At 42.4% G+C, this 16,902-nt stretch overlaps 2 protein-coding genes across 4 annotated transcripts; both read left to right on the top strand.

Moving 5' to 3' along the window:
• The first annotated feature begins 2,487 nt into the window (after nt 1-2,487).
• On the top strand, nt 2,488-5,834 carry LOC133399103 (oocyte zinc finger protein XlCOF8.4-like). Its single transcript, XM_061670230.1, is given in 3 exon segments — nt 2,488-2,994; nt 3,510-4,319; nt 4,322-5,834. Coding segments are annotated over 3 exon segments (1,101 nt in total). The 5' UTR covers nt 2,488-2,822; the 3' UTR covers nt 4,441-5,834.
• Nucleotides 5,835-6,664: 830 nt separating this feature from the next.
• Nucleotides 6,665-16,902, top strand: LOC133399105 (gastrula zinc finger protein XlCGF8.2DB-like). 3 transcript variants are annotated; one of them, XM_061670233.1, is made up of 3 exons: nt 6,665-6,806; nt 8,765-8,836; nt 13,224-16,902. In XM_061670233.1, the coding sequence occupies exon 3, from the start codon at nt 13,253-13,255 to the stop codon at nt 14,279-14,281; it is 1,029 nt and encodes a 342-aa protein (XP_061526217.1). In that variant the 5' UTR covers nt 6,665-6,806; nt 8,765-8,836; nt 13,224-13,252; the 3' UTR covers nt 14,282-16,902. The 3 variants fall into 3 exon arrangements, with proteins under 3 accessions (XP_061526217.1, XP_061526216.1, XP_061526218.1); XM_061670232.1 differs by lacking the exon at nt 6,665-6,806 and adding an exon at nt 7,285-7,807; XM_061670234.1 differs by lacking the exons at nt 6,665-6,806; nt 8,765-8,836 and adding an exon at nt 7,285-7,807.

Genomic DNA, 16,902 nt, shown 5'->3' on the forward strand with positions numbered 1-16,902 from the left:
TCTTCCAGCTGATCAGTCTTTTTTGTGTGCTTGATTTGAAATCTCTGTGGAAGACTAACTTATATTAGAATGTAAAACTATTTTCTTACAAAGAGGATGAGATACACAGTGTCGTACATAAAATAATACAAGACAAAAAAAAAACATCTGGTGTCTTGGGGTTAAAAAAAAATCACTATACATATATAGTCACATTTGATGGTCAGTGCTACATAATAGGAAAAAAATGGTAAGCATGGCAAGAGAGATGTTTCATGAAGTTTTGGCTTTTCAAAGTAAGGTTTTTGACTGGGTTAGGGTTTCAAAGTTCGAACCCCATGCAGGACCGCACCGCATAAGGAAATATTATTGAGGCTTATCAATTATCTTTGTTGATCAAAAACCGCATTTTCCACCGTTTCTTATTTTATTCATGGGGAAAGTATTTATTGTGTTCACAGAAAGCAAGGTCAAATAAAACCTCACTGGGAGAGGAGAAATTACTGTACCACAATTTAAATATCTTGCTCTTGAATGAATCACTTAACACAAAAATTATGATAAACTGTTATTTCTAAATAAGCACTTTTAAAATGCTTTGCCCTCTTAAACCCATGAAATTTTCCCAAAGTGACAGAAAAACATTATACAACCTGCCATACCAGTGATGATGAATATTTTAAGCTCCTCTCTCATGATTGGTCCGTTTTAGTCACATGCTGTGATGACGTACAAGCGTGCCCATTGGTTCTACATACCATCTACGTCGCCGCCTTCTCGATCGATTTTGCAGCATAATTAAACGTGTATCATCCGGTCATCTAGGTCCATTTGTTCTAGCAGACTCTGTTGCTCCCATTGTTGTTGCTTTGTTCCTTGTTACTGAAAGGAAAGTAAAAACGGCTAACGGAAATGGCAAAAAAAAAAATGCAGAGGAAACTCCACCCTGTGGTGTCCGAGCCAATACCAACCGTAGCGACACCGCCGACTTGGAAGAGAACTGCAGCTAACACCAACTGGCCTCATGTCTTCCCTCACGACATCCATCAACCTTCTCTTTGGTCTTCCTCTAGCTCTCTTGCCTGGCAGCTCCATCCTCATCATCCTTCTACTAATACACTCACTATTTCTCCTCTGGACATGTTCAAACCATCAAAGTCTGCTCTCTCTAACTTTGTCTCTAAAACATCAAACCTCGGCTGTCCCTCTGATGAGCTCATTTCTAATTTTATCCAACCTGGTCACTCCGAGAGCAAACCTCAACATCTTCATTTCCGCCACCTCCAGCTCTCCTTCTTGTTGTCTTTTCAGTGCCACTGTCTCTAATCCGTACATCATGGCTGGCCTCACCACTGTTTTATAAACGTTGCCCTTCATACTAGCAGAGACTCTTCTGTCACATAACACACCTGACACCTTCCTCCACCCGTTCCAACCTGCTTGGAGTCGTTTCTTCACTTCCTGACCACACTCACCATTGCTCTGAACGGTTGACCCCAAGTATTTAAAGTCCTCCACCCTTGCTCTCTCTTCTCCCTGTAGCCTTACTCTTCCCCCACCCCCCCTCTCATTCATGCACACATATTCTGTCGTACTTCGGCTAATCTTCATTCCTCTGCTTTCCAGTGCATGCCTCCATCTTTCTAACTGTTCCTCCACCTGCTCCCTGCTTTCACTGCAGATCACAATGTCATCTGGAAACATCATAGTCCTAGGGGATTCCAGTCTAACCTCATTTGTCAGCCTATCCATCACCACTGCAAAAAGGAAGGGGCTCAGGGCTGATCCCTGATGCAGTCCCACCTCCACCTTAAACTCCTCTGTCACACCTACAGCACACCTCACCGCTGTTCTGCTGCCCTCGTACATGTACTGTATTATTCTAACATACTTCTCTGCCACTCCAGACTTCCGCCTGCAGTACCAGAATTCCTCTCTGGGTACTCTGTCATAGGTTTTCTCGAGATCTACAAAGACACAATGTAGCTCCTTCTGACGTTCTCTGTACTTTTCCATCAACATCCTCAAGGCAAATAATGTATCTGTGGCACTCTTTCTAGGCATGAAACCATACTGTTGCTCGCAAATACTCACTTTTGTCCTGAGTAAAGCCTCCACTACTCTTTCCCATAACTTCATTGTGTGGCTCATCAACTTTATCCTCCATTGCTCAGGCATCTTCTCACGTGCTAGAATTCTATTGAACAAGCTGGTCAAAAACTCCACACCCACCTCTCCTAGATGCTTCCATACCGCCACAGGAATGTCATCAGGACCAACTGCCTTTCCTTTTTCATCCTCTTTAGTGCCTTTCTAACTCCCCCCATACTAATAATTGCCACTTCCTGGTCCACCACACTTGCCTCTTCTACTCTCCCTTCCCTCTCATTTTCCTCATCAACTCCTGCAGCACACTTTCAAAACAGGGCGCGTGGGTTGCGCTCGAGTATAAAGGCAAACTACGCGTGGGACAGCCGCAGTGACGTCGGCGCGGTCGCAGTCGGCGCGAGTATAAAGAAGCCTTAAAGAGGCCTTTAAGTGACGCCTGTATGCGTCGAGTTGTAGGATGAACAAGGTCGATTTAGTGCATTTTGAACAATCGGAGTTTCCGTAGCAAATAGTTCAGGTTGCCACAAACAAAAAATGGCGTTCCTATTAAATCAGCCCCTCTACTTTCGTTTGCTTGTGAAATCAAATCAGTACGTTTTTGTCAAGCAACAAAATCTATATTATGTATTATTCCTGTCTAGATAAACTGGCCTCGTTGTGCTTCTCAAGCCACCGAACAAAGAGACGCGGAGGTTAGCAACACGTCGCTAAAGCTGAGCTCTGATCGTGTGAAAATGTGTAAAGTGGAAATGCTGAGAGCGTTGCTGAACCAGCGATTAAGTGCGGTCGTGGAAGAAATATTTGTAGTGTTCGAAAGAACGATAGCGGAGTACGAGGAGGAACTTTCTCGAACAAAGGAGGAGAACCAGCGGCAACGTCAACTGTTGGACGCTTGCAACGGAGCAGGTTTGTTAATTTATGAGAGACGTATCGACATTAAAGAGAGTGGGAATATGGTACATTAGAGGGGGCGAGATATGAAATACTATTCAAAAAATATTTAAATGTCACACGAGATGTGTAAGAAAAGTTCAAAGACTGTTGTCACAAAAGATATATTTTAAACCCAAACTACTCTCATTCACTGTGGGGCAGCACGTCTACAAAGACGTTTGCTTCCTTCAGTGCGCAGAACAGATGAGAGTTGTAGCAGGATAACTCATTGTCAACCAAGGGAATGTAGGCAAATGCCCATCCTTAACCAGTGGTGCAATTTCTTTGACTTGTATCTTTCTGTGATGCGTGTCTTCTTTGGGGAGCAGAGTGCATGAAATGCTTTAACACCCACACTTTCACATACGAACATATTGTACACTTAAGTACGGATATTCATAATTTTTGGAGGTTCCAGAACAATGTGTGACTTAACTGAGCAAGACTTGACTTTTCCAAACCGTCAGTGCTTGTCTTCTTGTGTTCAGCAGATGTCGGTGAAGAAGTTCTCTCAACTGAGCAGCAAGAGTTGAGCTCCAGGGTGGAGCAGCAGGAACCAGAGTGCCCCCAAGTTAAAGAGGAAGATGATGGTTACAGCATAGGCCAGTTTCAAGGACCACAGGAGGATGAAATGCTATTGAATCATGTCATTGTAAAAAGTGAAGCTGAGGATGAAGAAGGAGATGGATACTTCTGTGGAGGTTCCAAAGCAGACAGCCTCTTAGCGCCACTGTCAGATAGTGACGACACAACGTCACACTCTCCTGACACTGATGATGAACACTCTAAAGTTGATATGATATGTCACACAGACATGGAACATCTTAAATGTTCTCAATGTGACAAAACGTTTGGCAGCAAGAGGAATCTCAAAAGACATATGAGATGTCACACAAGTGACAAACCCTTCATGTGCGCAGATTGCGGTAAAACATTCTCTATAAAGGGACATTTGATCAGACACACAAGAACACACACTGGAGAAAAACCTTTTTCCTGCTCAGTTTGCTGTCAGACATTCTCCCGAAAGGCTTCTCTAATGATACACACAAGGACACACACTGGTGAGAAACCTTTTTCCTGTTCGGTATGTGGTAAAAGATTCCCTCACAGGTCAACTTGGATGCGACACACAAGAACACACAGCGGAGAAAAACCATACACCTGCTCATTCTGCAACAAAAGATTCTCCCAAAATGAGTATTTGGTAGCGCACACCCGAACGCACACAGGAGAGAAACCATTTCCCTGCACAATCTGCCACACCAGTTTTCGCGATCGCTCAGCGTTGAGTAATCACATCAGAAGACACACGGAAGAAAAGCCATTTTCTTGCACAAGGTGCGACACCCGCTTCCGCGATCGTTCTGCATTGAGGAAACACATGAGAACGCATACTGGCTAGAGTGTTGCTGCTGAAGTGTGTGTGATTTAAAATGTCATAGGCTGTGTTTGGAATAATTCTCACCCATTCCCTACTGACTAATCACTATACAGCAGAGGTGTTAGGTAACGAAGTACAAATACTTCGCTAGGTATAAATTTTTTGTGTGTCGTTATTTTTCAACCTACTCTTTACCTCTACTCTGTACATTATCTAAAAAAAATTGGTACTTTCTACTCCTTACACTTGAAAAAAGCCTCGTTCTATTGCATTTTGGATTACCGTAATTTCTCATGTATAATGCACAGCCATGTATAATACGCACCCCCAAAGTTGACCTCAAAATTCTGGAAAATCCTTCTACCTATGTATAATGCATTTTTACAATGCATGATTTTGCTTCTACCCATATGATCAAATCATGAAGTATTATCTGTATTTTGTTAGTTTTTTTCAAATAATTATTCTGAAGTTAAGCACTTTATTTGAACATGTAATACTTTCTTTTTATTTACTTGGTCTTATTTTGAAATTCGCAGCCCTACTTTTATTTAGTAAATGAGAAAACACACAGTTGTGCTCATATGTTTGATTTCCTGGGCAGAATTTGTAAGATGGGTACAATTCTTTAAAGTAAACCTGAAGGGCCAGGCGAAACACGTTTAGTTTTATTTTAATATGATTCAAATTAAAGTGTCAAGCATTTCAGAAAAGCATTATCATCAAACATAACCATAAATAAATTAATGATGGTTGTTGTTCAGAAAATTCTGCCTGGGTATATACTTATGAGCACAACTGTACATATATGCAGTCATTGTACCCCTTTAATATTGGAATGAAAGTGTACAGCTTTTTCATAACCTCTAGATGCTAGATTTTTTGTGTGTTTTTTTTCTAAAGCTGATTTAAGTATATTTAAAAAACATCTACATTAAATATCCCACAATGACAAAGTAAACATATTTTGAGACAGTTGTCCAAATTTATTGAAAATGTAAACATGAAACAACTCCAATGAAGTTGGGACGTTGTGTTAAACATAAATAAAAACTGAATACAATGATTTGCAAATCATGGTCAACCTATATTTAATTGAATACACTACAAAGACAAGATATTTAATGTTCAAACTGTTTCAAATCCACAAATTATTTGGACAGATTTTTAAAATCCACAAATATATCCGCGATTGACACATGTTTGAAATTCACAAATATATCCGCGAAAACCTTCTCCAGAGTGCTCAGAACCTCAGACTGGGCCGAAGGGTCACCTTCAAAAAAGACAATGACCATAAGCACACAGCTAAAATACTGAAGCAATGGCTTCAGAACAACTCGGTGACTGTTTTTGAATGGCCAGCCAGAGCCCTGACTTAAACCCAATTGAGCATCTCTGGAAAGGCCTGAAAATGGCTGCCCACCAATGTTCACCATCCAACCTGACAGAACTGGAGAGGATCTGTGGGATATTTCAATTTTTCTTTTTTAATAAAACTGTAAAAATTTCAACAATTCCGTTTTTTCCTGTCAAATCTGGGGTGCTGTGTGTACATTAATGAGGAAAAAAATGGCTGCGATATAACATTCAAGAGTGAAACATTTAAGGGAGTCTGAATACTTTCCGTACCCACTGTGTATGTCTGTCTCTCTCTCTCTCTCTCTATATATATATATATTTTCCACCTTGCTCAGCCATGGTCAATGGGATTTCAGCAGGGTCGGACCATAGACTGTTGTATTCCTTTTAAAATGACTTGCAGTCAAGTCATCAACGGAGACACTGCTGCCTTGCGGATGGATGGAGGACCTCACACCTATGATTTTTTTTCAACTAGAAACTGCATTACGTTTGTCTAAAATATAAATGTCCGTGCCCGGTGATCCACAAACACACCTCCAACAATTCACAATCGAAATTGCATATTTACAAATGATAAGTCATGATAAATGCACACACAACATTAAAAAACACATGCAAATCATGGATATATTCGCAGATATATTTGTGGATTTGAAAAACACGATTAAATCGCGGATATATTTGTGGATTTGAAAAGCACTCGTTTGAATCGCGGACATATTTGTGGATTTGAAAAACACGTATGAATCGCGGATATATTTGTGGATTTGAAAAACTCACGTGCAAATAATTTTGAGACATATCTCTCTCCATATTTACTCTGTACTGATAGGCTGTTACCCCACTGCACGGGTAACCAATCGAGTGGTGGTGTGGGCGGGACAATGCTGGAGAGAGAAGTCACAGACAGAGAGGCTCTGAGGCTGCATCAGAGCCAAAATAACCGAGGATTAAAAAAAAAAAAATCAGCCCGACCCATAATGGGTCTATCACTACTTCATTTGGGGTTAATCAGAGGCACTTTAAATGTTGGCAGGTGTGTACTATTTCCCATTTAAAATGAGTTTGAATGTGATTAGTTAATTCCGAACATGCCCTGCGATTGGCTGGCGACCAGTTCAGGGTGTACCCTGCCTCTCAGCCGAAGATAGCTAAGACAGGCTCCAGCAAGAACTCGACCCTTGTAAGGAGAAGCTGTACAGAAAATGAATGAATGAATAATCATTTCAATACCACAGGCACACACACACATTTTAATGCACTGTGTGATAAGTGTCATATTTTCTCGTCTTTTATCACTCACTGTTCTCGCTTGTGTGAAAAAAAAAGCAGTGTCACTCAGAGCCCTAATACAGATCCACCTTCAGCATGTTTTCTGGCTTGCTAGCTGCTTTAATGCTCGAAACAAAGCCAATCCTTAGATTCTGCTTGGAATTTGTGCTGACCTCATTAGGCGTCTTTTTCAAACTTCATACACTAAAGAGCTTTGTGCTTTGCACGTGTTTCCCATGTCGCAATCAAAAAGCGGTGATTGCAATTTATAACTCATGTTTCGAAAAATGTCTTAAGTCGTCTGATTTAGTTTTTTTGTTTGATCACCTTTTTACTGTTCGCTGTCCTTTTTCATTATTTCCTCTATTTCTCGAAGGAATCTTTGTTGGCAGTACAATGTATTCTGTCCAAGTGGACTAGCCGTAGATGGTTAGCTGGTTGGCTACACATCCAACAACAAAGACGATTTAATGTTGTTATCAAATCGCTTTATTGCGTACATTACGGCGCTGTTTGCTCTCTAACCCGACCATTGTATTCCATATAATTGTTGAACATCACTACTTCCTCTCGTTTCGGATAAACTCGCCGTGCGGTTTGACGAGTTTCAAGCTAGCTTAGCTTGCTAGCTGGTTGCGAACAAAGAGACGGGGAAGGAAGCCAGCAAAACACATCGAGGAACTTTCTCGAACAAAAACAACGTGCGAAAATGTCAACCACTGGACGATAGTTTCCAGAAGACGCAAGTATTATTACGCAGAGCAGGTTTGTCCACGTATCTAATTTACATGTTAACATAGCTCTACTTTATCATAATTTTTTAAATGTGAGAGACCCCACACATGACGAGCAACTAATGCCCATTTCACAGCTATTACAAATGTGTCACTGTGGTTTACTGGAGATGAGCTACACGGCACACTACACACATAATTAGCAACGTCACAAGATTTCCCCAAAATGACAGTCTGCCAAACTTCTGATTCTGATTCGGATTCAACCTGAGTACATCGCACCAACAATGTTGAAAATCAGATGATGGATTCCAGAGAAATTGAGTTTTTTATTTGTGTCGGAAATACATTGCCTTTTTGGGGCTCGTTTATGTGTGATATCACCTGGAGAAAATTAGGTCAACAACACCTTCAAATTTAAATACAACTATATAACTTAATTATTTCTCAACATATTACATAGACTTTTTAATTTCATCTTCACCCTTTTCTGATTGGCTGACAAGTTTCAGTTAAAAATATCGGCCAACAAGATGGTACAGGCCAAAATTCAGAGGGGGCTCCAAGTCATATTAACCAGGATGTTTCAAACGGCGTCACCTGCCCTACAAACTCCACTCAAATAACGCAAATGAAATGGAATTCGCCAGAAGAGCAGTGTGGGCAGTCCATTTTTTTTCTTCCTGAATATACAGTCAGGACCATAAATATTGGGACATTGACACAATTGATTTGCATGTAAAAAACCTCAAATTCTGAAAAAAAGTCTGCAGGTAAAGCACATCTTGTTCTTTTAATTTTAAATCCATTGTGGTGGTGTTTAGAGCCCAAAAAAATAAAAACTGTCTCGACGTTCCAATATTTATGGATGTTACTGTATTTATTATGGAGAACTCCGAAGTGATTGAAGTGCTCGTTCCATGTTTTTTTTTAAAAAATTCAACAAAGATGGCAATGACTTTTCATGTTCCTACTATGTCTGTTGTAGTATCAAGACTGAACTGTCAGAGGTAGCACGGTGCCACAGGGCATGTACGCGCCTGGACTACAAAGTACAAAGGTAAATAGGATAACTTGGCACAGTGGGGATAAAAACTTCTCTCCACACAAGTTAGTTTCCCTCCTTTAATAACTTGTATAGTGCTCATACTAATAAGTAAAAACAAATAAATTAATACAAATCACTGCACACAGCTGTGCTGCAAGATAGTCTGACAACATTACAAAAAATGAAAAAAATGCACCTTATTTGTACGTGCTTTGTCAGATTAGATGGAGATATTTTGAACAGCAGAGTCTCGTGTTTTGTAGGTTGCTAGACCACGCATTGACCCAAAAATATTTTCTTTTAGCTGACAACATCAAATTATTTAATAGTTTAATAATTTTCATTCATGCTCACTGGTTCAAAATTCCTCCATTTCGCTGCTGTCTGTTTTTTCTCCGCGTTATAAGTCCTCAAGATCAATCAAGAGCTCAACTACTTTTGACTTAACCTGTTTTTGTGTACATCTTTTTTTTATGTCGCGTCGTCATCCGCAGACATTAACAAAAGCCACAAGCCTATTTTGACAAAGTAAGGAAGTAGAAAGCAAATGTTTTCAAATGTAGGAAGTAAAAGAAAAAGTTGTCCTAAAAATAAATACAGTACATGTAAAGTACAGATTCCTAAAGAATCTGCTGAAGTACTTCAACAAAGTATTTGTACTTTGTTACTCCCCAACATGCCACCAATAGTAGTTGCAGCAGCAGCAGCAGTAGTAGTAGAAGAAATAGTACTCTAAGGTTCACCAAGTGGTGCCCTCGGGCAATCACACCTGCATTGGTGTAACTCTGGAAATGAAGAAAATGGGAACAAAAACAACCAAGCAAACAAAAATAAATAGTTGGTCAACAGTCAATTTTGTGCATGTGACCAAACCATAGCATTTGTGGAGACAGGCTATGGAATGACAATGAGATAATTTACGCCTATGGAATGACAATGAGATAATTTACGCCAATATATTTTGAGCAAATTTCTTATTTCAGAAGTGTGTATCAAATTAGGCTTCCTCCGCCGTCACCTTATCGTGGTGGAGAGGTTTTTTGTGTCCCAATGATCCTTGGAGCTAAGTTGTCTGTTCAAAGTACCCACCCTTTTGGAGTCCTTAGAGGAGGTGCTGGAGAGTGCTCCCGCTGGGGACTCCATCGTTCTGCTGGGCGACTTCAATGGATTGTCCATAATGAACACCATATTCAAGCATAAGAGTGCACTTGGCGCCAGGACACCCTAGGTCGTAGTTCGATGATCGACTTTGTGGGAATAGCCTCAGTCCTCATCAGACTTGCGGCCGCATGTCTTGGACACTCGGGTGAAGAGAGCTGTCAACTGATCACCACCTGGTGGTGAGTTGGCTCTGATGGTGGGGGAAGATGCCGGTCTGACGTGGCAGGCCCAAACGTATTGCGAGGGTCTGCTGGGAACATCTGGCAGAATCCCCTGTCAGAAGGAGTTTCAACTCCCACCTCCAACAGAATTTTGCTCATGTTCCGGGGGAAGCGGGCGACATCGAGTCCGAATGGACCATGTTCCGCGCCTCCATTGCTGAGGCGGCCAACTGGAGCTGTGGCCTTAAGGTGGTCGGTGCCTGGTGGCGGCAATCCTCGAACCCATTGGTGGACACCAACGGTGAGGGATGCCGTCAAGCTGAAGGAGGAGTCCTATCGGGCCTTTTTGGCCTACAGGACTCCTGAGGCAGCTGATGGGTACCGGCTGGGCAAGCGCAATGCAGCTTTGGTGGTCGCTGAAGCAAAAACTTGAGCATGGGAGGAGTTCGGTGAGGCCATGAAGAAAGACTTCTGGACGGCTTCGAGGAAATTCTGGTCCACCAGCCGGCGTCTCAGGAGGGAGAAGCAGTGCACCATCAACACTGTGTATAGTGGGGATGGGGCGCTGCTGACCTCGACTCAGAACGTTGTGAGTCGGTGGGGAGAACACTTCGAAGACCTCCTCAATTCCACCGACACGCCTTCCCATGAGGAAGCAGAGTCTGGGGTCTCTGAGGCTGGCTCTCCTATCTCTGGGGTTGAGGTCACCTAGGTGATTAAAAAGCTCCTTGATGGCAAGGCCCCGGGGGTGGATGAGATACGCCCGGAGTTCCTAAAGGCTCTGGATGTTGTGGGGCTGTCCTGGTTGACACGCCTCTGCAACTTCGCGTGGACATCGGGGACAGTGCCTCTGGATTGGCAGACTGGGGTGGTGGTCCCCCTTCTTAAAAAGGGGGACCGGAGGGTGTGTTCCAACTACAGCGGGATCACACTCCTCAGCCTCCCCGGTAAGGTCTATTTGAGGGTCCTGGAGTGGAGAGTCCATCGGGAAGTGGTTTTCGTCATGGCCGTAGAACAGGGGAACAGCTCTATACCATCGGCAGGGTCCTTGAGGGTGCATGGGAGTTTCCCCAACCAGTCTACATGTGTTTTGTGGGCTTGGAGAAGGCATTCGACCGTGTCCCTTGGAGAGTCCTGTGGGGAGTACTTCGGGAGTATGGGGTACCGAACCCCCTGATACGGGCTGTTCGGTCCCTGTACGACCGGTGTCAGAGTTTGGTCCGCATTGCCGGCAGTAAGTCGGACTAGTTTCTGGTGAGAGTTGGACTCCGCTAAGGCTGCCCTTTGTCATCAATTCTGTTCCTAACTTTTATGGACAGAGTTTCTGGGCGCAGCCGTGGCGTAGAGGGGGTCCGGTTTGGTGGCCTCAGTATTGCATCTCTGCTTTTTGCAGGTGATGTGTTTCTGTTGGCTTCATCAAGCCGTGATCTCCAACTCTCACTGGAGCGGTTCGCAGCAGAGTGTGAAGCGGCTGGGATGAGTGACCGAAAGAACAAAATATAAGCGGCCGAAATGAGTTTCCTCCGCAGGGTGTCCGGGCTCTCCCTTAGAGATAGGGTGAGAAGCTCGTTCATCCGGGAGGGGCTCAGAGTAGAGCCGCTGCTCCTCCACATTGAGACGAGCCAGATGAGGTGGCTGGGGCATCTGATTAGGATGCCTCCCGGACGCTTCCCTGGTGAGGTGTTCTGGGCACGTCCCACCGGGAGGAGATCCCGGGGACGATCCAGGACAGGCTGGAGAGGCTGGCCACTTAACAGTGCCTTTTAAGTTTTTATATATAAAAAACTGTTATCGTTGGGAGGTTTGATCCGAAACATTTGAATTATATTCTGAAGGTTGACGGCTTGAAAACTATGCTGGCTGTCTTTTGTATCAACTATTTAATAAAATCAGATAAATATAATTTGCATAATAATTTGGAACGCGGCGGCACGGCGGGCGACTGGTTAGAGCGTCAGCCTCACAGTTCTGAGGACACGGGTTCAATCCCCGGCCCCGCCTGTGTGGAGTTTGCATGTTCTCCCCGTGCCTGCGTGGGTTTTCTCCGGGCAATCCAGTTTCCTCCCACATCCCAAAAACATGCATTGATTGGAGACTCTAAATTGCCCGTAGGTGTGAATGTGAGTGCGGAAGGTTGTTTGTTTGTATGTGCCCTGCGATTGGCTGGCAACCAGTTCAGGGTGTACCTCGCCTCCTGCCCGATGACAGCTGGGATAGGCTCCAAGCCTGCCCGCGACCCTAGTGAGGAGAAGCGGCTCAGAAAATGGATGGATGGATGGATGGATGCAACACAGTTTATTTGTGTCCAGCAGGAGCACCAGCTTCTGTCAGCTTCTAGATTAGCTCTTGTTCCGTTGCACATCACGTCTGTGGCTCGGTCCAACTCAGTGTCGCCCACACACATAATTTATTTTTATTCTATTAATTCAATTTCAGTCATATACCTGGAGCGCCAATTAACAATGGAAGATGTCAAGGTACTTTATCTGTGGAGCAGATACAGAAGTATGCTCCTCACAGATTAAGAGACCAACTGAACCCCACATGAGCAAGCACTCGAAGGCAAGGAAAAACTCCAGACCCCAGACTCAATGTGTGGCAGCCATCCGCTTTGACCGTTTGGGTTGACATTGGGCAACAGAGGAGAGGGACAGTAGACAGAGATACTGTAGGATTAGGAAACAATGTGTACTGTTTGAATTGTACAGTATTAGCAATAATAATGTTATTGGAGTTAATGATACAAGGATTTGCGAGCATAAATATTGAACAGATTCGACATTTATGATTGGTGGCCTAACCATTTTCTGAACAGATTGGGGAGAAAAAATGACTCTTAACACACTTTACACAACTAGATAATCGCTCAGTGTTGTTGTTTTGACTTGATGCTTTAGAAACATTTTGTAAATAGCATTTATTTCCCTTTTTCATTATTGTGCATGCCCTTTAAATCTCTTGCACTGGTCTTTTGCTGCTTTAACTACTGAAATTCCCTGCTGTGGGATTAGTAGTCTTATCTTGATTTATCCTAATTTTCAAATTTGAATGATACATTGTTTTTCTAATCATTCCAGTTTAACATCTCACCGTCAAAACCCCAACAATGGAGGACCTCGGTGGGATCAGACCTGCAGAAAGTTCCAGTAAAATCAAGCTTCCCCCTGAGCCTGAGGAGCTGGAAACATACCACATTAAAGAGGAGGCGGATGAACACAGCATTAGTCAAGGGGGATTGCAGTTTCCAGGAATGGACTTCCCGGTGATTCGTGTGATTGTGAAGAGTGAAGACAATGAAGACGAGCCTCATTCCTCACAGCATCATCACGTTCAACGTGAGAAGAGAAGATCCCAAGCAGACAGCCCAATAAAACCACTATCAGATCATGATGACACGATATCACACTCTCCTGAGACTGATGATGAACACGCTCAAAGTGAGGTGAAATGTCGCACTGACAAAACACGCTTGACATGTTCTGAATGTGACAAAACATTTGTCAACAAGAGAAATCTGAAAAGGCACATGAGGATTCACACAGGAGAGAAACCGTTTGTGTGCTCATTTTGTGGTAAGGGATTATCTGAAATGACAACTTTGATCGCACACACAAGAACGCACACTGGAGAAAAACCATTTCCCTGCTCAGTTTGTAACACAGGTTTCCGAGTGCGTGCACTGTTGGTTAAACACATGAGAACACACACTGGGGAAAAACCTTATTCTTGTCCAATTTGTGACAGAAGATTCTCCCGAAAGGAATCCATGATAACACACACCCAAACACACACAGGTGAGAAACCTTTTGCCTGCTCAGTATGTGGCCAAAGATTCTCAAGAAAGGGAAATTTGAGAACACACTCAAGAACACACACCGGAGAGAAGCCATTTTCCTGCACTGTCTGCAACGCTACTTTCCGAGTTCAGTCTGGTTTGGTTCAGCACATGAGAACGCATACAGGAGAGAAACCTTTTGCCTGCTCAGAATGTGGCAAAAGATTTACTCAAAGGACAAATCTGATAACACACTCAAGATCACACACAGGAGAAAAGCCTTTTACCTGCTCAATCTGCCACACAAGCTTTAGTTATCATTCTTCTTTGAATAATCACATGAGAACACACAGTAAGTAACAATGTCTTTGTCAAGTTTGTGTGGTAACTATTTTTAAGTGTTCTGTAATTGTTGTGAGAGGTCGCTTTTTTCCATGTTACGGTAGTGACTTATAAAACCCAAGGTGAGCGTAGATACTGTGTACATTAACTACTGTAAGTGGAAGTGAATTGATTATATACAGTGTCCCCCTAACCACCCACCCCCCCACAGCCCCCCTCCCATCCATTAGCAGGGGATAGGGACCAGGCCAGACCGCAAACTGAAAAAATTGGCTCCATGACCGGTATTAAAATTGCAATGAAACAAATTTTTTTTTAAACCCCCAAATTTCTTGAATAGGTAAGGACTAAGCACTAATAAGTAGTAAATAAAAAAACAACATGAAAAATGAAAAACAAATGGAAAAATTACACACAAAAAAAAATCATCGAATAGGTGAATATCTGGGTGCTCAACAGCAACTATGCGGGGTCCACTGTATTTTTGTATTATACATGTAGGCTGCTAAAATATGCTGTGATGTATTAAACAGTGTTGCATTATACAACCCCAATTCCAATGAAGTTGGGACGTTGTGTTAAACATAAATAAAAACAGAATACAATGATTTGCAAATCATGTTCAACCTATATTTAATTGAATACACTACAAAGACAAGATATTTAATGTTCAAACTGATAAACTTTATTGTTTTTAGCAAATAATCATTAACTTTGAATGTTTTGGCTGCAACACGTTCCAAAAAAGCTGGGACAGGGTCATGTTTACCACTGTTACATCACCTTTTCTTTTAACAACATTCAATAAACATTTTGGGAACTGAGAGAACTAACGTTTGGGAACTAATTGTTGAAGCTTTGTAGGTGGAATTCTTTCCCATTCTTGCTTGATGTACAGCTTCAGCTGTTCAACAGTCTGGGGTCTCCGTTGTCATATTTTACGCTTCATAATGCGCCACACATTTTCAATGGGAGACAGGTCTGGACTGCAGGCAGGGCAGTCTAGTACCCACACTCTTTTACTACAAAGCCATGCTGTTGTAACACGTGCAGAATGTGGTTTGGCATTGTCTTGGTGAAATAAGCAGGGGTGTCCATGAAAAAGACGTTGCTTGGATGGCAGCATATGCTTCTCCAAAACCTGTATGTACCTTTCAGCATTAATGGTGCCTTCACAGATGTGTAAGTTACTCATGCCAGATGTGTAAGTTACTCATGCCATTGGCACTAACACAGCCCCATACCATCACAAATGCTGGCTTTTGAACATTGCGTCCATAACAGTCCGGATGTTTATTTTCCTCTTTGGCCCGGAGGACACGACATCCACAATTTCCAAAAACAATTTGAAATGTGGACTCGTCGGACCACAGAACACTTTTCCACTCTGCATCAGTCCATCTTAGATGAGCTCGGGCCCAGAGAAGCCGACAGCGTTTCTGGGTGTTGTTGATAAATGGCTTTTGCTTTGCATAGTAGAGTTTCAAGTTGCACTTACGGATGTAGCGCCGAACTGTATTTACTGACATTAGTTTTCTGAAGTATTCCTGAGCCCATGTGGTGATATCCTTCACATTGATGTCGGTTTTTGATGCAGTGCCGCCTGAGGGATCGAAGGTCACGGGCATTGCCTTGCCGCTTACGTGCAGTGATTTCTCCAGATTCTTGGAACCTTTTGATGATATTATGGACCGTAGATGATGAAATCCCTAAATTCCGTGCAATTGTACGTTGAGGAACATTGTCCTTAAACTGTTCGACTATTTTCTCACGCACTTGTTCACAAAGAGGTCAACCTCGCCCCATCTTTGCTTGTGAATGACTGAGCAATTCAGGGAAGCTTCTTTTATATCAATCATGGCACCCACCTGTTCCCAATTAGCCTGTTCACCTGTGGGATGTTCCAAACAGGTGTTTGATGAGCATTCCTCAACTTTCTCAGTCTTTTTTGGCACCTGTCCCAGCTTTTTTGGAACGTGTTGCAGCCATAAAATTCAAAGTTAATGATTAATTGCTAAAAACAAAGTTTATCAGTTTGAACATTAAATGTCTTTGTAGTGTATTAAATTAAATATAGGTTGAACATGATTTTCAAATCATTGTATTCTGTTTTTATTTTTGTTTAACACAACGTCCCAACTTCATTGGAATTGGGGTTGTACATAAGTATTTACACCCTTGGCTTAATATTTGGTGAAGCACCTTTGGCAGCAATCACAGCCTCAAGTCTTCTTGGGTATGTCTCTACGAGCTTGCCACACTTGTTTTGGGGCATTTTCTCCCATTCTTCTCTGCAGATCCAACACAACGTACCAACTTCATTGGAATTGGGTTGTACTTCCTTTACTGTATCATATTCTTGATGGCGGAAAACAAATTTCAGTTGCCTGATTTCTCATTTGACATCTTGTTGAAACGAAAATGTTTGTCAAGACAGTGACTGAGACTCAGAATCTGACACAATACAGCATATGAAACGTGTAATCATTACTGTATTTAATATAAATGTATCACAAATCAATAAAGTCTTCAGTATTTTATCCTAGAATATATGACACATGAATACATTGACTTATTCCTTTAAAAAATATATATCTATATATATATTTCACAAAAATATATTACTGCACACCACCAAA

Source organism: Phycodurus eques, chromosome 2 (genome assembly GCF_024500275.1).
Source record: "Phycodurus eques isolate BA_2022a chromosome 2, UOR_Pequ_1.1, whole genome shotgun sequence".
NCBI classification, from domain to species: domain Eukaryota; kingdom Metazoa; phylum Chordata; class Actinopteri; order Syngnathiformes; family Syngnathidae; genus Phycodurus; species Phycodurus eques.